A 21,319-nucleotide genomic window follows, 5' to 3' on the forward strand; every position below is an offset into this window, starting at 1 on the left:
TTTTTTTTTTTTAGAATTTTTCTAGTAGTGGTGGACTCATTCTAGTAAAAGAAAATCCTGCACTGATGAAATTGAAGGTATGCTTACTTGTTGGATGACTCATTGGACAACTATGCCTCTGATGAAACTTTTGGTAGTGAGAAAAATAAGCTACAGATTGCAGTCATGCAACTCTTCGCTCAACACGTACAATCTGCTGCAACCTAGATCTCCAAGCCCAGTTGCTCCGGGTGAACGTACCATGTTTTGGACTCAGCGGATCGGTCCTATATCAATGGTGTATGCGCCATGTTGTGGACTCTATATAGATGGTCCAGTAGACCAGTATTCTTATGAAGATCTTTTATACGGAGGGCTTTATACATGAGGATCTCCAGCTTCCAGAGGACGGAATGAAGTGTGATCTTGATGAAGGATCTTCTGTCAATGCCTCCATGTGACTCAATTACAATTTAGTTTTGGCTATGTTAAAGATAATACAAATGGATCCGTTCTGAATGGATGCAGACGGTTGTATTATCTGAACGGATCTGTCTGTGCAGATCCATGACGGATCCGCACCAAACGCACGCGAGTGTGAAAGTAGCCTAACTCTCACACATAAGCTGTCTTATACTAAGAATGTCCTTCGTTGCCTATAGCAACCAATCAGAGCTCATATTAATGACCTGTGGCAAAATAGAAGCTGAGCTGTGATTGGTTGCTATGTGCAACCTGATGAATATCCAGGCTAACTGCCACAACAGTAGTTTGGCGGTTAGGTTACTAAGTGTATTTTTTGGCAAATAGTTGGAAAGTGCGGGGTGAAAATTTCCACTCAAAACATAGTCTATGCCGTCCCCCGAGTCACAGGAGGCGGCTGTGCAAAATTTGATGATTATAAATGTGACGGTGCGGATCCCTTTAGTGGACATACATACACTCAGCTTCATATATTAGAACTGTGATGTTGCCATCTGCCTTTTGTAACTTTTAAATATTGAGTCACGAATCATTGCATATTTGTGCTGAAATCATCCTGTTGTGTAAGGATACTTTCACACTAGCGTTTTCCGGCATAGAGTTCCGTCCTAGGGGCTCAATACCGGAAAAGAACTGATCAGTTTCATCCCCATGTATTCTGAATGGAGAGCGGTCCGTTCAGGATGTCTTCAGTTCAGTCTTTTTGACTTTTCAGGACGGAGATAATTCCGCAGCATGCTACGGTTTTATCTCTGTCCAAAATTTCGGAACACTTGCCTGAATGCCGGATCCCGCCTCGAGTGTTCCGGCAAAACGGATGCGGCATTGCGGTCTGCGCATGCTCAGAGCGCAAAAAATGTGAAAAAAATAAATGCCGGATCCGTTTTTCCAGATGACACCGGAGAGACGGATCCGGCATTTCAATGCATATGGATCAGGATCCTGATCCGTCTGACAAATGCCATCAGTTTGCATGCGTTTTTTGACGGATCTGGCAGGCAGTTCCGGCGACGGAATCCTCTGCCGCAAGTGTGAAAGTACCCTAACAGATTTTAAGTGATGTCAAACAGTAACATGTAAAATAATAGTAGATAAATAGTAGAACGTATCGCCAATGTGGGGTGTGAGACTGACAAGTACACCCGTATAGAAGAGAAATGCCACGCATTCATCATGTAAGCTTACTTCGAGGATTATTCTCCTTGGAGGGCTGAGGGACTTGGTAGACTGCCGAGGAGAGCAATGTCTGGCGGTCTCCAAGGTCATTAAATAACAATAGAGGTAAAACTGCGTCAGGTTTTGTGATTTTCAGGGAAAGTAATGATCAAAATAAAGAATACCTGATGTAATACGTTGACAGTATTGTTGATATAAAATATCTATATTGCTTTAAAAGGGATTGTCCAGGTTAAAAAAACAAAGCAGGGAAGGTGTGAAAACAATAAAAGAATGTACGCTCACTGGTTCAAATCCCCTCCAGCGATGGCCCCCGACCAGGCTTTGATTACGTGACGGCAGCAGTGACGTACCTGTATATCGTACATGACCACGGCAGCCAATCACTGGCCTCAGCAGTTCTGTGCCATATACCACTGTGGCCAATGGTTGGCTACAGCGGTTGTGTGCAGTAAACAGGCCCGTCACTGCTGCAGCCAAGAACATGACATTATGGCTGCAACAGTGGGGAGGATTGGAGGAGCTGGAGTGGAGAAGGTAGAACTTCTTTTACTGTTTTTACACCTTCCATGCCTTTTCCCCCATTTTTTTCTAAGCCCCTACAAACCCTTTAAATCAGGTTTTTTTCTTAGGAAACAAACTCGCTCTTCATGACACAATGATAACTGTGGAGCAGTTTACGATGCAGCCAAAGACTCGAATAACAAATGCACCCTGCAGGTACCTGGCGAGAAGAAGCCTGGACTTCAAGACCAGGAAATGAAGGAGCCGATTCTTCTTCCGCTCTAATATGACCACTGGGAGAATAACCAACTTGCGTTACTGTATATTCTGCAAGGGATAAGAGTGTTTGTTCATCTGAGCCGCCTCTCATCAGGCAGTCATGTAAGAGCTGTGGGTTTAGTAGACGTGTCTCAGCCCTAGCCGATAACATGCGGTGGGAGGGGTTGGCGGGAGCTTTTCCCTTGCTGCCAGTTGTAGTCTTGACTTTATTTGACTCTCTTGCATGAGTGGTCAAGTGCATCATTCTAGTTTTAGTTCTCCCTTTTGCTGTTCGGTTCTTATTATTTCGTGTTGGTCCAACCATCTTGCAAGAGTCAAATATTGTATGGTCGCTGTCTAGGCTCCCTTAAATCACCTTCTTTTTCTCATGGCTAATTCTGTTGATATAGCGTTATGCTGAGGTATCATCAGCATGGGTTACCCTCCATTCCCCAAGGAATATTAATGTTTGGCTCAGAGGAGCATGTGGTGAGCAGCTGTCAGACCCTTCTGCTCATCTCCTAAGGGATGGCCACTCTATGATGTCAATGTCTGGATCTTTAAACAGGCCCTGGAGCAATGCCTTCGGGATATAAGCCAGAACCGAAAAGACACCTATCTGCAGACTGCTGTTTTTGTCATCAAGGCAGAGCAAGGCACTGTTTTGACTGGGTGAGAGGCTTGCGACACGGGTCTTGGGGAAATGAGTTTCTCCTTGTGGAGGCTGCCAAGTTAACACAGGGAGATAGGCCAATGCAAGGGAATGCAAATAAGCCCTCATCCAGGAAGACAAAAGCTAAAGAGAGACTTTATTTGTGCTAACCAGGCGGGCCTTATCTCTGCTTCCACCATCCGCACAAAAAGTGGTGTCACAGTACAAGGATAATACAGAAAGTGACATCACTATACAGGTATAATGCATGCAGTGATGTCACAGTAAAGGGATAATGCACACAGTAATGTCACAGTACAAGGATAATGCATATAGATATAGTGAACACTCCAGAGTAACACTTTAAATATTTTCATCATACATAGTTATCACTAATGTCACCTTACTTTTGTGTGGAGACGAGCTACCTTAGTTGTTGGGCCACGTGGCAGCTGCTTTGCCTGCTACTCCAATAGTTATGGCCATGCATATACATTAGACTCTTGGATATGCTGCAGGAGATTTGTAGCTGTACTGTAACCAGCGAGAAACACACGTATTTTATATAATCACCCAGTTGCCACAAAATGTATGCCTATTTTCCTAGCAGTTGTGGCAATGTGAATAGTGATGTGTACGGTGAAGCCCTGGAGAGAGTGTATATCTCACCTAGGTGAGATAAGTAAAGTCCAGGAAGATGGCGCTGGCTTCAGCAAACCTTGTTGCTGAAGCTATTTTCTTTATTTATTGAGGGCTGGATTTTATCGGATTGGGATGGTAGGTTTGGCAGTGGGACCTCCCAATCCACCCCCTCATTCCAGGGCATGTTTTCCTTTCACCTGAGGTGATCGCAGGTGAGGCCTGCTGTAATCAGGCCGACATAAAGCACCTCCCAGTGTGTCAGTCTGAGGAGGGAGAGTGAGACTGTTGTGAAGCAGAGGCTCTGTGTGTGGTCTCAGCCGGGCAAGGCTGAGGGGCCACGAGGCTGGGTGTAGCCTGGAGTTGGGGGATGCAGCGACGCCTGGGAGGGTCACAGGGCCATAGGCAGGTGGACTACTGAGCCTTAATCCCCCACAAGAGACATTGGACTGGAGACAGTGGGTGTACTGTGCTCTGTACAGCCAGGAGGCTGTGGGACATTAGCTGGGAAAGCCGCATCAGTTCACAGGGTGTGAACTGTACCTAATAGTTGAGTCAGGGACGTTAATGTATTAGTTAGAGCCTGGACGGGCGAGTGTTTATTGTTTTGTTGTTCTGCTTTTGCTGGTGTGCCACAATAAATGCACTGTTTGGACCTTTAAACCTGGTGTCCTAAAGCCGTATCTGTGAGGATGATCCCCTGAAAGAAAGCTACCCCTCACACAGTGTACAACAATGTATGAAAGGTGGCCATAATAATCAAGAGATGGCTATGCTACCTATTCTCGATAAGAGCGGAGGGTCATGTATTAGCTAAAGCTAGCCACCCACACAAGACCTTGATTGGCTGCATTGTGGCCGATGAGTTGTCCATGGGATCATTTTTGCAAACGAACCATCAACATGCCAGACTAAACTGGCCGACCATGGAGTCAGATTTAGAAAAAACAGACAGCCTAGTCCTCAAGTACAATGGCAAATGATCCTCCAAATCAGCCATCGCTAGTTTCAAAGGATGGTCGGATGAAATGGCCAAAATTGGCCAATTTAGCCAACTTTAGTCTCATTGTATGCCAGCTTTAGTAGACGCAAACTTAGGCTACTTTCACACCTGTGTTCAGGTGTCCGCTCGTGAGCTCCGTTTGAAGGGGCTCACGAGCGGTCCTGAACGCAGCCGTCCGGCCCCAATGCATTCTCTATGGAGGCGGATCCACTGAGAATGCATCCGCCTGCCAGCGCTCAGCCTCCGCTCCGCTCAGTGAGCGGACACCTGAACGCTGCAAGCAGCGTTCGGGTGTCCGCCTGGCCGTGCGGAGGCGAGCGGATCCGTCCAGACTTATAATGGAAGTCAATGGGAACGGATCCGCTTGAAGATGACACCATATGGCTCAATCTTCAAGCGGATCCGTTCCCCATTGACTTTCAATGTAAAGTCTGAACGGATCCGCTCAGGCTACTTTCAGACTTAGAAAATTTTCTAAGTTATAATGCAGACGGATCCGTTCTGAACGGATGCGAACGTCTGCATTATAGGAGCGGATCCGTCTGATGAAACATCAGACGGATCCGCTCCGAACGCTAGTGTGAAAGTAGCCTTAGACTCAGGTTTATCACAGTTGCTCAGGCGGGATGATAAATTTGGTGCACGATTAGACACTTTTGTCTAACTTTATACCAACTCTTGGTTGTCTTACCTTGCGTTGGAATTTCATGCCAGAATTGCCCTGCAGTTTTGGTAAAAATATAGCATCGTAGACCATGCCCTTTCTATCTAAGCCATGCCCCTTTACATGAATGTACAGTGGAGTCTTCTCAAAGCAGATGCGCCAAAAAATTGCAGCAAATAATTTGAGACACGGTCTAGGTGCACTCACAGTGAGCCAATGTCTAATACAACAAACCTCAGTTTAAGGGCTCTTTCACACCTGCGTTCTTTTCTTCCGGCATAGAGTTCCGTCGTCGGGGCTCTATGCCGGAAGAATCCTGATCAGGATTATCCCCATGCATTCTGAATGGAGAGAAATCCGTTCAGGATGCATCAGGATGTCTTCAGTTCCGGAACGGAACGTTTTTTGGCCGGAGAAAATACCGCAGCATGCTGCGCTTTTTGCTCCGGCCAAAAATCCGGAACACTTGCCGCAAGGCCGGATCCGGAATTAATGCCCATTGAAAAGCATTGATCCGGATCCGGCCTTAAGCTAAACGTCGTTTCGGCGCATTGCCAGAGCCGACATTTAGCTTTTTCTGGATGGTTACCATGGCTGCCGGGACGCTAAAGTCCTGGCAGCCATGGTAAAGTGTAGCGGGGAGCGGGGGAGCAGTGTACTTACCTTCCGTGCGGCTCCCCAGGCGCTCCAGAGTGACGTCAGGGCGCCCCAAGCGCATGGATCATGTGATCGCATGGATCACGTCATCCATGCGCATGGGGCGCTCTGACGTCATTCTGGAGCGCCCCGGGAGCCGCACGGACTTTAAGTATACTGCTCCCCCGATCCCCGCTCCTACTATGGCAACCAGGACTTTAATAGCGTCCTGGGTGCCATAGTAACACTGAAAGCATTTGGAAGACGGATCCGTCTTCAAATGCTTTCAGTACACTTGCGTTTTTCCGGATCCGGCGTGTAATTCCGGCAAGTGGAGTACACGCCGGATCCGGACAACGCAAGTGTGAAAGAGGCCTTAGTTAGTTCTCCGTAAAAAAAAACAAAAACAAAAAAAAATCACCTTAGCAAAAAATACTTTTTAAAAATATAAAATCTAAAATCTCATCAACAGGACCTCACCTGCGGGGGACAGTCCTTAGAGGTGAAGAAGCGCCCACCTGCCGCAAGATTGACAGGGCCGGACATTTAAAAGGGTTGTCCGGGCTTTTATTATTGATGAGCTATTCTCAGGATAGGTCATCAATATCAGATCGGCGGGGGTCCGACACCTCCACTGATCAGCTGTTTGAGGAGATGGCGCACGCAGTGTGCATGAGCCGTCTCTCTTCCTGCTCGCTCCTGCTTTGCCGTAGACAGCAGCAGGAAGAGAGAAGGGAGACGGCATGTGCACTCAGCTGATCGGCCGAGGTGATGGGTGTTGGACCCCCCACCGATCTTATATTGATGACCTATCCTGAGGATAGCTCATCAATATTAAAAGCACAGAGAACCCTGTTAAGGTGCTATTACACTGCACAGTTTTGGGCCAATTGTCAGGAATACGAACACTCGAATCGAGCAGCCGATGAATGAGCAAGCACTTATTCATTGCCTGAATGGCATCTTTCAACAGGAGGCAGCACATCTCTGTGTAATCTGGGATGTGCTGCCAATAATGTATAGAACAGAATGAGGGAGGAACGACTGTCGTAAAAATCGTTCCCTCAATCACCGGTGGATGTGTTATCTTCCATCTGCTCCTGCAGAGACTCGGCTTCGGAGCAGCAACTGCGCAAGTGCTGCTACCCTGAAGTATAGTGGCACTTGCGCAGTCGCTGAACCGAAGCATAGCCACTGCCCTGCTAATTAGAGCAACAGCACAGGCAGAAAATAGTCAGGGCTGGGGTGAATGTCTGGCTCTGTCAATCTAGTGGCTGTCCCCACAGGTGAAGAAGTCCTGCTGATGAGAGAAATTGATATTATTAAAAAATATTCATATTTAAAATTGTTAAACCTGACAGCTGCTATTCAGTGGAGAAATGATTGCGTTCTGTCATGGAGACAGTTTTATTATCAGCTATCCTCTGCCTGCGTTTGTTTTGGACCATTGCTATCGGTCGCTACTTGGCCTTTCTCTGGGGCTTCATTTACTTGTTGTTTCACTGTAGACAGGAAGTCTGGTATCTGCAAGATATTAAACCCGTGAAAACTGTTCCTAGATGTGCATTACTCATATACAAAGGCTTTTCTGTGTTTGGTTTACACTTTTTAAAATTGACAAACCTGTTAATCAAGTTTTGTTAACTCCTAAAACACCATGGGGCAGATTCATCATGAGGGGAAGGTTTTGTCAGTTTTGCTGGGATCTGTGTTGCCATAATGAAGACTTTTTTGAATCTAGATACTGTAGACCTGTGGCTGGTGAAGTAGCGGAGGAGGAGTACTTACTCCTACACACAGATCCTGACATTAGTGACATGGAAAATGAAACCAAAAAAATTACCAACAATTTTAAAAACTTAAATGTTTAACCGGAAAAACTGATTTAAACCATAGGTGATTTCAGATGTCACTTTCCTTTTTAAATAGACAACCCCTAGATAGAATGAAGCCATGTAGTGATCAGCTAATTAGGAAGTTTGGGGCCGTGATGTATTTCCCCCGCAGTGGGTGCTGCAGGGGATACATGGTATTACCAGGCGCCCATTCAAATGAATGAAAGAGTTCAGTATGCCAGATGATGAACCCCACTGTATAATGTCCATATGCTCTAGGACAGTGATGGCAAACCTTTTAGAGACAGAGTGCCCAAACCGCAACCCCAAAACATCCTTATTTATCGCAAAGTGCCAACGCGGCAAGTTAACCTGAATCCTACAGTCCAATATAGTATATCTTTCATGTACTTTATCATGTAGTAGCTATAATAGCCTGTCTACATTCAGTGCGCTGCCTGTGGTGTTCATGGTGCGTCCTGCGCTGATGAATGGCAGGAAATGTCTAAGGCATATTGGTACACTCAGACTTTTTCCAGGGAGAGGGCTCTGAGTGCCGCCTCTGGCACCCGTGCCATAGGTTCGCCACCACTGCTCTAGGATCTCAACCTAGGGTACACACCATGGGGGGAATATGTCAGTCTTAGGCCTCATGCACACAGCCGTTGCCCGGCCATGGACGTATTGCGGCCCGCAAACAGTGCTTGATTGGGTCCACAATCCGGAGCTGCGGTGCGGAACGGAGGCACAGAACCCCACGGGAGCACTACGGAGCGCTTCCGTGGTGTTTCTGTCCATGCTTCCGCACCGCAAAAAAAATAGAACATGTTCTAATTTTTTACGGTGCGGACGGATCACAGACCCATTCAAGTTGAATGGGTCTCGATCAGTCCCGGCCGCCGCACGTATGTTGCCCGTGCATTGGGGACTGCAAATTGCAATACGCATGTCTCTTAATAAATGTGGAAAATGTGGGGTAGCTCATGTTCCAGAAATGAAATGTTTGCCAGTCAGGAGCTGGTGTAGATTCCAAGTGCAATTTATGCCAGTTTTCTGGTATAAAATATAATAAATGTACGAGGCTGCCTTGACCCCATGTTGCCCACTCTTTTGAAAAGTGGCAAACCCTCAAAAAAGGTCACAAAATTTTGCGCAAGTGTAGCTTTTAACTCCAGAAAACTGGCATACAAGGTTTAATAAATTCCCCCATGTTTATAGGGGCTATCTGCACTCTCTTGAATCTGTGCATGTAATAAAAGTGTGACCATAGCCATGAGGGTATTGTGATATCATGTTTTTTTTTTTTTTTTTTTTTTTACTAGTACTTGTATTTGGCTTAAGAACGTAGAGAAATTTCCCTAGTGATTATGGAAAGACACAGTGATAATACAACTTCATGAAATGTTATTCTCAGGACTGGTACATTGGGACCAGTAAATGAGATCGCTTTCCTCTCACTGTATCTTCACTATCACAGAAAAGGGAACATAAGGTTTGCAATTAGAAACCGAGTAGTAGAGCTCACCACAATAGGAAATGTGTCAAGTGATTACTTCAGTGATATTCTGTGCTATGTATAAGAAAAGAAAAATATCACCATGAATAGTATGTGTGTATAATAATAATAATAATAATGGACATGTTTGTGCTTCCCGTCCCGTATTCAGGACCTTGACTGGTTGGTTTCTATTAAATAGAAAAATATGAATGGCCATTTTTATATTTTGGGGAAAAAACTGTGAAGTCACATAGTCTTGACATTTATTAACGGGGTTATGCAAGTGGTATATATTGATGACCTATAGGTGATCAGTGGGGATCTGAGGCCCGGCACCGCCACAATCAGCTGTTTGAAGCGGAAGCGGAGCTCCATGCGAGTGCTGCTTCCTGTTCATTACATTACGTTTTGGCAGTGCAGTGATTGGCTGAGGCGAGGCATCTCTACAGCCAGTGATTGGCTGAGGCGAGGCATCTCTACAGCCAGTGATTGGCTGAGGCGAGGCATCTCTACAGCCAGTGATTGGCTGAGGCGAGGCATCTCTACAGCCAGTGATTGGCTGAGGCGAGGCATCTCTACAGCCAGTGATTGGCTGAGGCGAGGCATCTCTACAGCCAGTGATTGGCTGAGGCGAGGCATCTCTACAGCCAGTGATTGGCTGAGGCGGGTCATCTCTACAGCCAGTGATTGGCTGAGGCGGGTCATCTCTACAGCCAGTGATTGGCTGAGGCGGGTCATCTCTACAGCCAGTGATTGGCTGAGGCGAGGCATCTCTACAGCCAGTGATTGGCTGAGGCGAGGCATCTCTACAGCCAGTGATTGGCTGAGGCGAGGCATCTCTACAGCCAGTGATTGGCTGAGGCGAGGCATCTCTACAGCCAGTGATTGGCTGAGGCGAGGCATCTCTACAGCCAGTGATTGGCTGAGGCGAGGCATCTCTACAGCCAGTGATTGGCTGAGGCGAGGCATCTCTACAGCCAGTGATTGGCTGAGGCGAGGCATCTCTACAGCCAGTGATTGGCTGAGGCGAGGCATCTCTACAGCCAGTGATTGGCTGAGGCGGGTCATCTCTACAGCCAGTGATTGGCTGAGGCGGGTCATCTCTACAGCCAGTGATTGGCTGAGGCGAGGCACCTCTACAGCCAGTGATTGGCTGAGGCGAGGCACCTCTACAGCCAGTGATTGGCTGAGGCGAGGCACCTCTACAGCCAGTGATTGGCTGAGGCGAGGCACCTCTACAGCCAGTGATTGGCTGAGGCGAGGCACCTCTACAGCCAGTGATTGGCTGAGGCGAGGCACCTCTACAGCCAGTGATTGGCTGAGGCGAGGCACCTCTACAGCCAGTGATTGGCTGAGGCGAGGCACCTCTACAGCCAGTGATTGGCTGAGGCGAGGCACCTCTACAGCCAGTGATTGGCTGAGGCGAGGCACCTCTACAGCCAGTGATTGGCTGAGGCGAGGCACCTCTACAGCCAGTGATTGGCTGAGGCGAGGCACCTCTACAGCCAGTGATTGGCTGAGGCGAGGCACCTCTACAGCCAGTGATTGGCTGAGGCGAGGCACCTCTACAGCCAGTGATTGGCTGAGGCGAGGCACCTCTACAGCCAGTGATTGGCTGAGGCGAGGCACCTCTACAGCCAGTGATTGGCTGAGGCGAGGCACCTCTACAGCCAGTGATTGGCTGAGGCGAGGCACCTCTACAGCCAGTGATTGGCTGAGCTGTATTCCTAGCCATCTCCTGTCATGTCGAGGTCAGGAGCAGGAAGTGGAGGCGAGCAGGGACCTGGGTGCCATTGGAAAAGCAGCAGGAAGGTATGACCTTTTTTTTTTTTTTTTTTTAACCATTCCCAGACCAAGGTACATTGTTTGATTTTTGACAAAATATCCCTTTTAATTACCAAGTGTTTGGTTTGCTCTTGTGAAAAGTTGGCAGAACTTCTGGAATCTAAACACACGCTTGTTTCTATCCCTTCTCATAAACCTGGCAGAAAGCTCAATTTCCTTCCATGTTCCCCGTCTTTGATGCATCTCTTCTGCCTGCTCTTTCTATTGCTGAAATAATAATTCTATTTCTAAAATCAATGGGGGGGATTTATTAAACTGGTGTAACGAGAACTGGCATAGTTGCCCATAGCAACCAATAAGATTCCACCTTGTTTTCCAAAGAAGCTGTCAAAAATGAAAGGTGGAATCTGATTGGTTGCTATGGCACCATCAGATCCACCGCCAGTTATAGGGGTTATTAAGACCAGCGTCTAAAATAGCATTTTTAATAAATGACCCCCATAGTGCTTTTTTGTGTTACCCTCTACGGTCCAGTTACATGGTGAAATCAGATTCATCACTGGGGGTTATCCCATGACTAATGTAAAAACTGAAAATCAGACATCATATAATACAGGACAATCTCTTTCTAACAAAGCTAGAACCAGCCCTGTACCTCACATGGATCCAGAGATCTCCCCATACATTGCTTCAATTGCTCAGCAAGATTTATATCAAACTGGCAGCTCAGGAGGTGTGTCCTTTCTGCTGCAGCTCTCTCCCTATCACAGCTCAGGAGGCAGTTGAATGATGAAACTGAGCATGTGCGACCTCCTCAGCCGGAGAAAGAAATAGGGGGGGAAAAAACACAAACAGCAGGTGGCGCTATACAGATACATTTTATTAAATAACTCAGTGGTTAAGCTAAAAAAAAAAATTTTTCTTTTTTTTGGCTAATTTTTATTGAAAGTTCCAAAAATTACAATCATCATATCCAGTAAAATTATTATTATTATTATTATTATTATCTTTTTCTCCCTAATACCCCTTAACCCCATAAATCTCCCCTCAAAACAACTTCCCCCTTCCCTTGCGATGCGTCTCCCCTCCCTGCCCGTCACAAGACGGAGGGGATGGAGGGCTGAAAGAGCCCTAAGAAGTCCATTCTCCCCAGAGTCTAGTCCATTTCGTCTCAGGTTTTGCTTATGCAAGATTTGTTCATATCTCCTGTTCAGGAGATTTTTTTTTTGTATATCTGACAGCCCACCTTTATAAGATCACTCAGTGAATGGAATCTGCACTTTCAATTTACATGTAATGAATTTATGAATTGCAACCCAGTATTGTTTCAGTTCTACACAGGAACAAAACATATGCAATTAGTCTGCCTCGGGTGCATCACACCTTGGACAATTGGAAGTGTTTCTTAAACCACATCTATTAAGCCAAACAGGTGTAATATAGACTCTGTGTAGAAGATTAAACTGAACTAAAACGTCATTAAAATGATAAGAAACCAATTTTAAATCCAGGATTACATTCTCCCGGTCATCAAGATAATTCATTGGGCAATCCTTTTGCCAGGCCTTCTGACTGGGAGAACGTATATCTCCAAATCGTGTTACAAGTAAAGCTTAAAGAGGACCTTTCATCTGAATCAAGTAAGTAAACTGAATATACATACATGGAGAGCGGCGCCCAGGGATCCCCCTGCACTTACTATTATCCCCGGGCGCCGCTCCGTTCTCCTGTTATAGGCTCCGGTAAAGTCATAGTTAGGCTCCACCCAGTTGAGCCTGCCGCGGTCTCCTTCTCCTATGCTGTAGCGCTGGCCAATCGCAGCGCTAAGCTCTTAGCCATGCTATGAGCTGAGCGCTGCGATTGGCCAGCGCTACAACATAGGAGAAAGAGACGCCGGCAGGCTCAAATGGGTGGAGCCTAACTATGACTTTACCGGAGCCTATAACAGGAGAACGGAGCGGCGCCCGGGGATAATAGTAAGTGCAGGGGGATCCCTGGGCGCCGCTCTCCATGTATGTATATTCAGTTTACTTACTTGATTCAGATGAAAGGTCCTCTTTAATAAAGTTGAGAAATCCTTAACTTTTTGCCCCAAATTCCGTATCAATTCATAAAATTATGTAGACCAAACTTTTTTTTTTTTTTTTTAACACTCAAAAGTGCTGATCTTAACTGGAAATACCTAAACCAAGATACATTCCGTAACTTTTCTCTTTGTACTAACTCTGTGAATGAAAATATATCCCCATTCCCCACTACCTGTGCCAGATAAGAAATATACACTGCTCAAAAAAATAAAGGGAACACTTAAACAACACAATGTAACTCCAAGTCAATCACACTTCTGTGAAATCAAACTGTCCACTTAGGAAGCAACACTGAGTGACAATCAATTTCACATACTGTTGTGCAAATGGGATAGACAACAGGTGGAAATTATAGGCAATTAGCAAGACACCCCCAATAAAGGAGTGGTTCTGCAGGTGGTGACCACAGACCACTTCTCAGTTCCTATGCTTCCTGGCTGATGTTTTGGTCACTTTTGAATGCTGGCGGTGCTTTCACTCTAGTGGTAGCATGAGACGGCGTCTACAACTCACACAAGTGGCTCAGGTAGTGCAGCTTATCCAGGATGGCACATCAATGCGAGCTGTGGCAAGAAGGTTTGCTGCGTCTGTCAGTGTAGTGTCCAGAGCATGGAGGCGCTACCAGGAGACAGGCCAGTACATCAGGAGACGTGGAGGAGGCCGTAGGAGGGCAACAACCCAACAGCAGGACCGCTGCCTCCGCCTTTGTGCAAGGAGGAACAGGAGGAGCACTGCCAGAGCCCTGCAAAATGACCTCCAGCAGGCCACAAATGTGCATGTGTCTGCTCAAACGGTCAGAAACAGACTCCATGAGGGTGATATGAGGGCCCGACGTCCACAGGTGGGGGTTGTGCTTACAGCCCAACACCGTGCAGGACGTTTGGCCTTTGCCAGAGAACACCAAGATTGGCAAATTCGCCACTGGCGCCCTGTGCTCTTCACAGATGAAAGCAGGTTCACACTGAGCACATGTGACAAACGTGACAGAGTCTGGAGACGCCGTGGAGAACGTTCTGCTGCCTGCAACATCCTCCAGCATGACCGGTTTGGCATTGGGTCAGTAATGGTGTGGGGTGGCATTTCTTTGGAGGGCCGCACAGCCCTCCATGTGCTCGCCAGAGGTAGCCTGACTGCCATTAGGTACCGAGATGAGATCCTCAGACCCCTTGTGAGATCATATGCTGGTGCGGTTGGCCCTGGGTTCCTCCTAATGCAAGACAATGCTAGACCTCATGTGGCTGGAGTGTGTCAGCAGTTCCTGCAAGACGAAGGCATTGATGCTATGGACTGGCCCGCCCGTTCCCCAGACCTGAATCCAATTGAGCACATCTGGGACATCATGTCTCGCTCTATCCACCAACGTCACGTTGCACCACAGACTGTCCAGGAGTTGGCAGATGCTTTAGTCCAGGTCTGGGAGGAGATCCCTCAGGAGACCATCCGCCACCTCATCAGGAGCATGCACAGGCGTTGTAGGGAGGTCATACAGGCACGTGGAGGCCACACACACTACTGAGCCTCATTTTGACTTGTTTTAAGGACATTACATCAAAGTTGGATCAGCCTGTAGTGTGTTTTTCCACTTTAATTTTGAGTGTGACTCCAAATCCAGACCTCCATGGGTTGAAAATTTGATTTCCATTTTTTTATTTTTGTGTGATTTTGTTGTCAGCACATTCAACTATGTAAAGAACAAAGTATTTCAGAAGAATATTTAATTAATTCATATCTAGGATGTGTTATTTTTGTGTTCCCTTTATTTTTTTGAGCAGTGTATATTTTTTTTGCCAATACTGATCTGACGTCCTTGCCCAGTTCATCTAAAACTTGTAAATGATGATTATACCATAAAGGGGTACACCCAGGTGAACCCTTTACTCCAAACCAGTGTCTAATAGAAAACCACGACTTCATAAATAAGTTCCTAGCGGATTTAAAATCCTTGTGAGAATTGAACAATTGACCGGATTCCAATAAAGTAAAAAAATTATCATATTAATTTTTAATTACATGCAATTACAAAAGTATTTAGATCCAGGTGCTGGTTTGAAACTCTAATAATTTTCATGGGACAACCCCTTTAATGAATTAAAGGGGTGCTGTAGTTTAGATTTTTTTTTTAATAACTATATGGTTAATGTCACAGAGAATATGGCCTGAATGCTTGACATACAAATTATTATTGTAAAATGCTACAAATTAAACTATTCATAAGGGTACTTTCACACTAGCGTTTTTCTTTTCCAGCATGGAGTTCCGTCCTAGGGGCTCAATACCGGAAAATAACTGATCAGTTTTATCCCCATGTATTCTGAATGGAGAGCAGTCCGTTCAGGATGCATCAGGATGTCTTCAGTTCAGTCTTTTTGACTGATCAGGCAAAAGATGAAACCGCAGCATGCTACGGTTTTATCTCCGGCCAAAAAAACTGAAGACTTGCCTGAATGCCAGATCTGGTATTCTTTTCCATAGGAACGTATTAGTGCCGGATCTGGCATTTAAAATACGGGAATGCCGCCGAAAAAAAGGTGAAAAAAATAAATGCCGGATCTGTTTTTCCGGATGACACCGGAAAGATGGATCTGGCATTTGAATGCATTTTTCTGACTGATCAGGCATTCTTTAGACTGATCAGAATCCCGATCAGTCTTACAAATGCCATCAGTTGGCATACGTTTTGCCGGCGACGGAACTGCTTGCCAGATCACGCTGCCGCAAGTGTGAAAGTAGCCTTAGATAGACCAAACGTATACATAAGGCTCCATTCACCTGAGAGACGCCAAAAAAGTATCCTTCTTACAAGTCCATCTGTCTACATTTGCTGCCTGGGTCAGACTCTGGCCAGCTCTCCTACACCGCGGTACCGAGATGCCAAGGCAACTGGCGGTTGATGATGTCATGTTTTGGCAGATTTAAAACCACATCCTGGTGCAGACTTTGCCTGATTATAGGTTTGGGGCTAGTCTTTTTCTCTGTTGAGCTGGGTTGCTAACCATCCAGAAATGTTTGGACAGTCCGTAAAATGAGGGGGCTTTATTCCTGTGTCCATGAAAAAAAAATAGATGTGTTTTTTTTGAGGCTGGTGACTAGATTATTTTGGCGGTAATCACTTTACAGCTCATGTTAAATGCTGTAATGAGTTCTTATCAGTATATTGAGCTATAGGCCTGTATTACTGATAATATTTTTATGGTTTTCCAATTTGCCCATAAGACACATTGGCTGTCCATGATTTTGGGATAAGTTGTCCAGAAAGAAGAAAAATTCTTGTTGGCAACTCTGATGTTGAGTCCAGCTGCTTTCTGATTGCCTACTGTCAGGGTACGGCCGCAAATTCCGTTTTTTTTATGCAGTTTTTGAAGCTAAAACCATGGATGGATAAAAAAAAACAGTAGTCGTATCTGTCCTTTTATACTTTCTCTATATTTACGATTTACTCCTGATTTTGGCTTCCAAAACTGCATAAAGAAACCTGATTGTGTGGCCATACTCTTACTGACCCTTAGGGCTCATTCAGGCGGCCGTATGCTGTCCGCAAAAACGCGGAACCGTTTTTTTTGCGGACAGTTAAGCATATCCGTAAAAAAACTGATTGCATTATGAATTTTGCGGACCCATACACTTCAATGGGGCCACATCCTGATTTTCATTGACAAGTACAAGACATGTATTATTTGTTTAGTGGAGCCATAGAACTGAAGAAAAGGAAGTGAATGGGTCTGCATCTATTCCGCAAGATAACGGATCTACATTTTTGTGGACAGTATACGGCCATCTGAACGAGCCCTTAGGTGTCTCTGACCTGCTTACTGTTATGCTCCTTGGATTGCTGATACCTGTGGTTCCTTGGCTTTGACCTGGCTGCTCAGGACTTTGGAACTCTCTTGTTCCTGGTACTTCTCCTAATCTTTTCCTATTACTGGACTATGTGTGCTTCTAGTTTGGCGCCAGCCTGTAATTTCTTTCGGGATTCCCTACAGGAAAGTCCGCACCCCTTGCGGGGGACATATAGGCAATAAGATATGATCCCTTGGGCTTAGGCTCTACCCAGCAGTCTGTCATTGAAGATCCATACAGGTTGCCATTTTTTTTTATAATTGTGATCAAGTGTCAGTCAGCACTAGATGTAAAAATTATGGGGGTCAATTATTAAGTCTGGCATTTTGGAGGCAGGTCTTAATAACCCCCATATCTGGTGGTGGATCAGCCGAAGTTATGTAGAGGAGCCGACATAACTTCGGCAGATCCACCACTGGTCTAAATGTAAGCCAGCTTCATTGCTGACTTAATTTAGACCATTTTCTATGCCTAAAACGAACGCCTTCCCTGCCCACAATTTTAGACCTGGTCTGAATGGGGAAAAGTTGCAGATTGAGGCACAAATAACCTTTGCGCCGCAATCCGCACCAGAAATACATCTAATATTGATGTATTTCTGATGTATTTCGTATGTGGTGCTGTACATAATAAACTGCTCCTACTCTTATGACTTTTGGGCTTATAACTGCTAGATATGAATTGCACATATTTCCTTTTATATGACAGCTAAAATTCTTACTGAATTCGGGCCAAACGTGTTGCTGCCTGCTGGTGGTATTTTCTATCAGAACTCTTTCTCAGATGGAATGTTTTGCGTGTGCCAGCTCGCTCAGGTATCTAGAAGTCAAACTACTAAAACTATTAAAAAATGAAAAAGAATCGACATTATAAGTAATTTTACACCCAATATTGTCCAACAATTCATGTACAGTCCAGTTCATCTAGGTCTAGTTTCCGCACCAGTACCTGATTCTAAACCAGAACCCCAATGGCTTTAATTCTCACCGAAAAGTTGCAGTCTTCGCTCATGGCTCCCCATGCTCAAACAATGTCATTTATATATAAAATTTTGGGTTTAAAATTTGTATGTTCCTAGTTTTAACTAGAACTATAAATCTCCCCTTTAAAAAAAACACACTTGACATTTTCCTTAGGCTTAAATCACACAAAAGTAATTTACATCCGTGTGCTGTCTGTATGTACAATGATCTGCCCATAGAACCAAATGGCGCTAGTCACTGAGGGTCTGCGTTGAGAAACTCAGGCCATGCGCTACTTTGTTCCTTGTCCTACAGAACAGGGACCTGAAGACCACGGGAGACCAGGGCCTCGTCCTACACGGACCTACAGCCATCCGTGTGTTGCAGCCGCACCCCTGCTGGTCAGCTGTTTGAAGAGGCCGCGTCTAGCCGGAGCGATCCAGTCTCTTCCTGGACCAGTGATGTCATGTTCATCGATCAGATGCCCTATGTGAAGCTCAGTCCCATTCAAGTCAACGAGCCTGGGCTGCAATACCAAGCACAGCACTTACAGCACTATGCTTGGTAAGCTGCGAGGAGACTGCAGCACTTATCAGAGCACCACGGCCACTTCAAACAGCTCATCGGTGGGGTTGACACCCTCACCGATCAAATATTGGTGACCTATGTTGAGGATAGATCACCAGTATTCTACTCCAGAAAACCTCTTAAAAGAGGACCTTTCTTGGGTCCAGACTTTATAAGATAAGTAACACGTTAGGTAGGGCATAAAACAGGGATCCTATAGTGCTTAATATTATTACTGGGCGCCGCTCCGTTCACCCACTGTGCCCTCCGGTATTTTCCCCGCTCAGTATGCTAATTACTAGCATCGGTACAGGGAGGAGGAGACGGCAGGGTTTCTCAATGGGCGTCCCCTTCTCCCTGACTGTAGCGCTGTCCAATCGCAGCGCAGAGCGTCACAGCCAGGGAGAAAAAACCTCCATAGCTGTGATGCTCTCCGCTGCGATTGGACAGCGCTACAGTCAGGGAGAAGGAGACGCCCACGGAGAAAGACTCAGTCTCCTCCTCATTGTTCCAATACTCCTCATTATAATACAAGGCGCCAAAATCAACAGGGGTCCACAGCGGACGAACGGGGGGTCATTTGAAAAAAAACAACCCAAGCCATCAGTGGGTGCCGCCCTATAAGGTAACACCCTAATTAGACTTTTGCAAAACTGATGAAAGGTCCTCTTTAAAGGTGTATACCAACCTGAAGCGGCTATCCTTTCTGGGTAGGTGATAAATGCTAGATGAATGGTTTGACCCTCACTGATGGTTAGAACAGCAGACCACTATCGCCTTTTGGCACCTGCTGCAAGACTATGGCTAGGAGAAGTAGCGGTTGAGCATGCACCCTTCTGCTCCATTCAAAGGCTGAGGCACTGGCAGCCTGTCTCCTCTGAAATATATGGGTGCAGGATTGTAAGCTCATGAGTTCAGAGGCTGATCATTTGATAGCTTTCCGCGATGTCCGTGCTCTTGTGTATGACTTGTCGCCTGTAGAAAGTGAGATGATGAAATAAGTGCTCCATTCTTTTCTGGAAACACCAGGCTATTTGTCTCGTGTTTGCCCATCCGGCTCTCTAATGCCGTACAACTTGCCACAATATGGATCTTTTCTTTGGCACTGGAGCGGACTATGTTTACAGTGACATCAACGCCTGTCCCCTCTGTCCCGCTATTGGAATGTCGCCTGCATACCAGGATACTCCTCTACGTCTCCCACTTCTAGCTCTGGCTGTCTGCTACTTTACAAACCAAGGACACGTTTCATTTTGTTCTGAAGTTTATAGTTGATTTTACTATGCGGTTTGCCTTTTATGTTCCAGCAGGGCTAAGCCTAGGTCTGTGGAGACCTATGGGCACAATATTGTAGAGGAGCCCCCTCTCCTTTTTTGTAGGGGAAGAAAAGGTGGAAACTAGTTAAAGTTCTCCTATAGTGCTATACGCCATGATACTTGGGTGAAGGTGGAGTAGCATAGGCACCAGGCAATAGACCCATGTGTCCCTCCCGTAATCTGGCCTGGTGTTGCAGTGTACAATAGAGTTTGTGTGTTATCCTAGTACAAATCAAGAGGTTCTGTCATGGGGACAAGATTCGATTTGTAGTTGGCATCAACCCAACCACCCACCATGGATCTTCCAATCGTCTTCTCTGCCCTATAAACAATATCTAATGTCGTAACCTAGGTGTCATTTGCTGTAGTTTCCAGGCACAGAACTGAGGCTACTTTCACACTGGCGTTCGGTGCAGATCCATCTTGTATCTGCACAGACGGATCCGCCCCGATAATGCAAACGCTTGTATCCGTTCATAACGGATCCGTTTGCATTATTTATTTAAAAAAAATTCTAAGTCAAAACGGATCCGCCTTGACTTACGTTGAAAGTCAATGGGGGACGGATCAGTTTTCAATTGCACCATATTGTGTCAGTGAAAAACGGATCCGTCCCCATTGACTTACATTGTAAGTCAGGACGGATCCGTTTGGCTCTGCATCGTCAGGCGGACACCAAAACGCTGCAAGCTGCGTTTTAGCGTCCGCCTCAAAAGCGCAACGGAGACCAAACGCAGCCAAATTGATGCATTCTGAACGGATCCTTATCCATTCAGAATGCATTGGGGCTGAACTGATCCGTTTTGGACCGCTTGTGAGAGCCCTGAAACAGATCTCATAAACGGAATTCAAAACGCCAGTGTGAAAGTAGCCTAATACCTTAGGACTGTCGAAAGAAATCTGCCACAATACATAAATGTGGAACCTAGAGACCTCAATCTCCAAACCAAGGCCACAGCTCTAGAAGATGCAGAGGTAGCAGCTACTTGGGCTTGGTGTTTGCAGAGCCCCAATAGGTGGAGGGGGTTGGTTATAAAGTGGTCTCCATTTGTGTATGGATTGCTGCAGTACATAAATCTCATTTGCATTGCTGTAGGCTGTGCAGTAGTTATTGCATGGAAACTAATTACAGAACCTCCATGCTGGATGTCTCATTTTCTCATTTACATGTACAATCTGCTCACCCTAGGGTAACAGGACTTTATTGCTGTCCTGTAATAGAAAACTCACATTATGATTGGTGGGTGTCCCAGTGGTTTCATAAATTATGTAATATTTTTTTTATGTTTATTCAACACTATTAGAAAAACGGTCTTGCTTATTCCCAGCTACGTTCTTCCATAGCAGCTCAGCCCTTCTTTCAAGGACAGCAGTTTTGTCCCTATGACACTGGCTGACCTGTTACATGTGAACTTGGCAGCTGAAGGCATCTGTGTTG

At 45.8% G+C, this 21,319-nt stretch overlaps 1 protein-coding gene across 2 annotated transcripts in view; it reads left to right on the forward strand.

Annotated features, from left to right (window-relative positions):
* The window catches only part of TPD52 (tumor protein D52), a 92,289-nt gene that overhangs the window by 12,029 nt on the left and 58,941 nt on the right, over positions 1-21,319 (forward strand). The window contains exons 1-2 of one of the 2 annotated variants that reach the window (XM_040432186.1): positions 7,359-7,381; positions 19,383-19,384. The exons of the other annotated variant lie outside the window; for it this stretch is intronic. Of the exons in view, the coding sequence (XP_040288120.1) occupies positions 7,374-7,381; positions 19,383-19,384 (10 nt within the window). The 5' untranslated portion in view covers positions 7,359-7,373. Of the gene's footprint in view, positions 1-7,358; positions 7,382-19,382; positions 19,385-21,319 lie in introns of those variants that run through there. 2 annotated transcript variants of the gene reach the window in all.

The sequence above is a fragment of the Bufo bufo genome, chromosome 5, assembly GCF_905171765.1.
Source record: "Bufo bufo chromosome 5, aBufBuf1.1, whole genome shotgun sequence".
NCBI classification, from domain to species: Eukaryota; Metazoa; Chordata; class Amphibia; order Anura; family Bufonidae; genus Bufo; species Bufo bufo.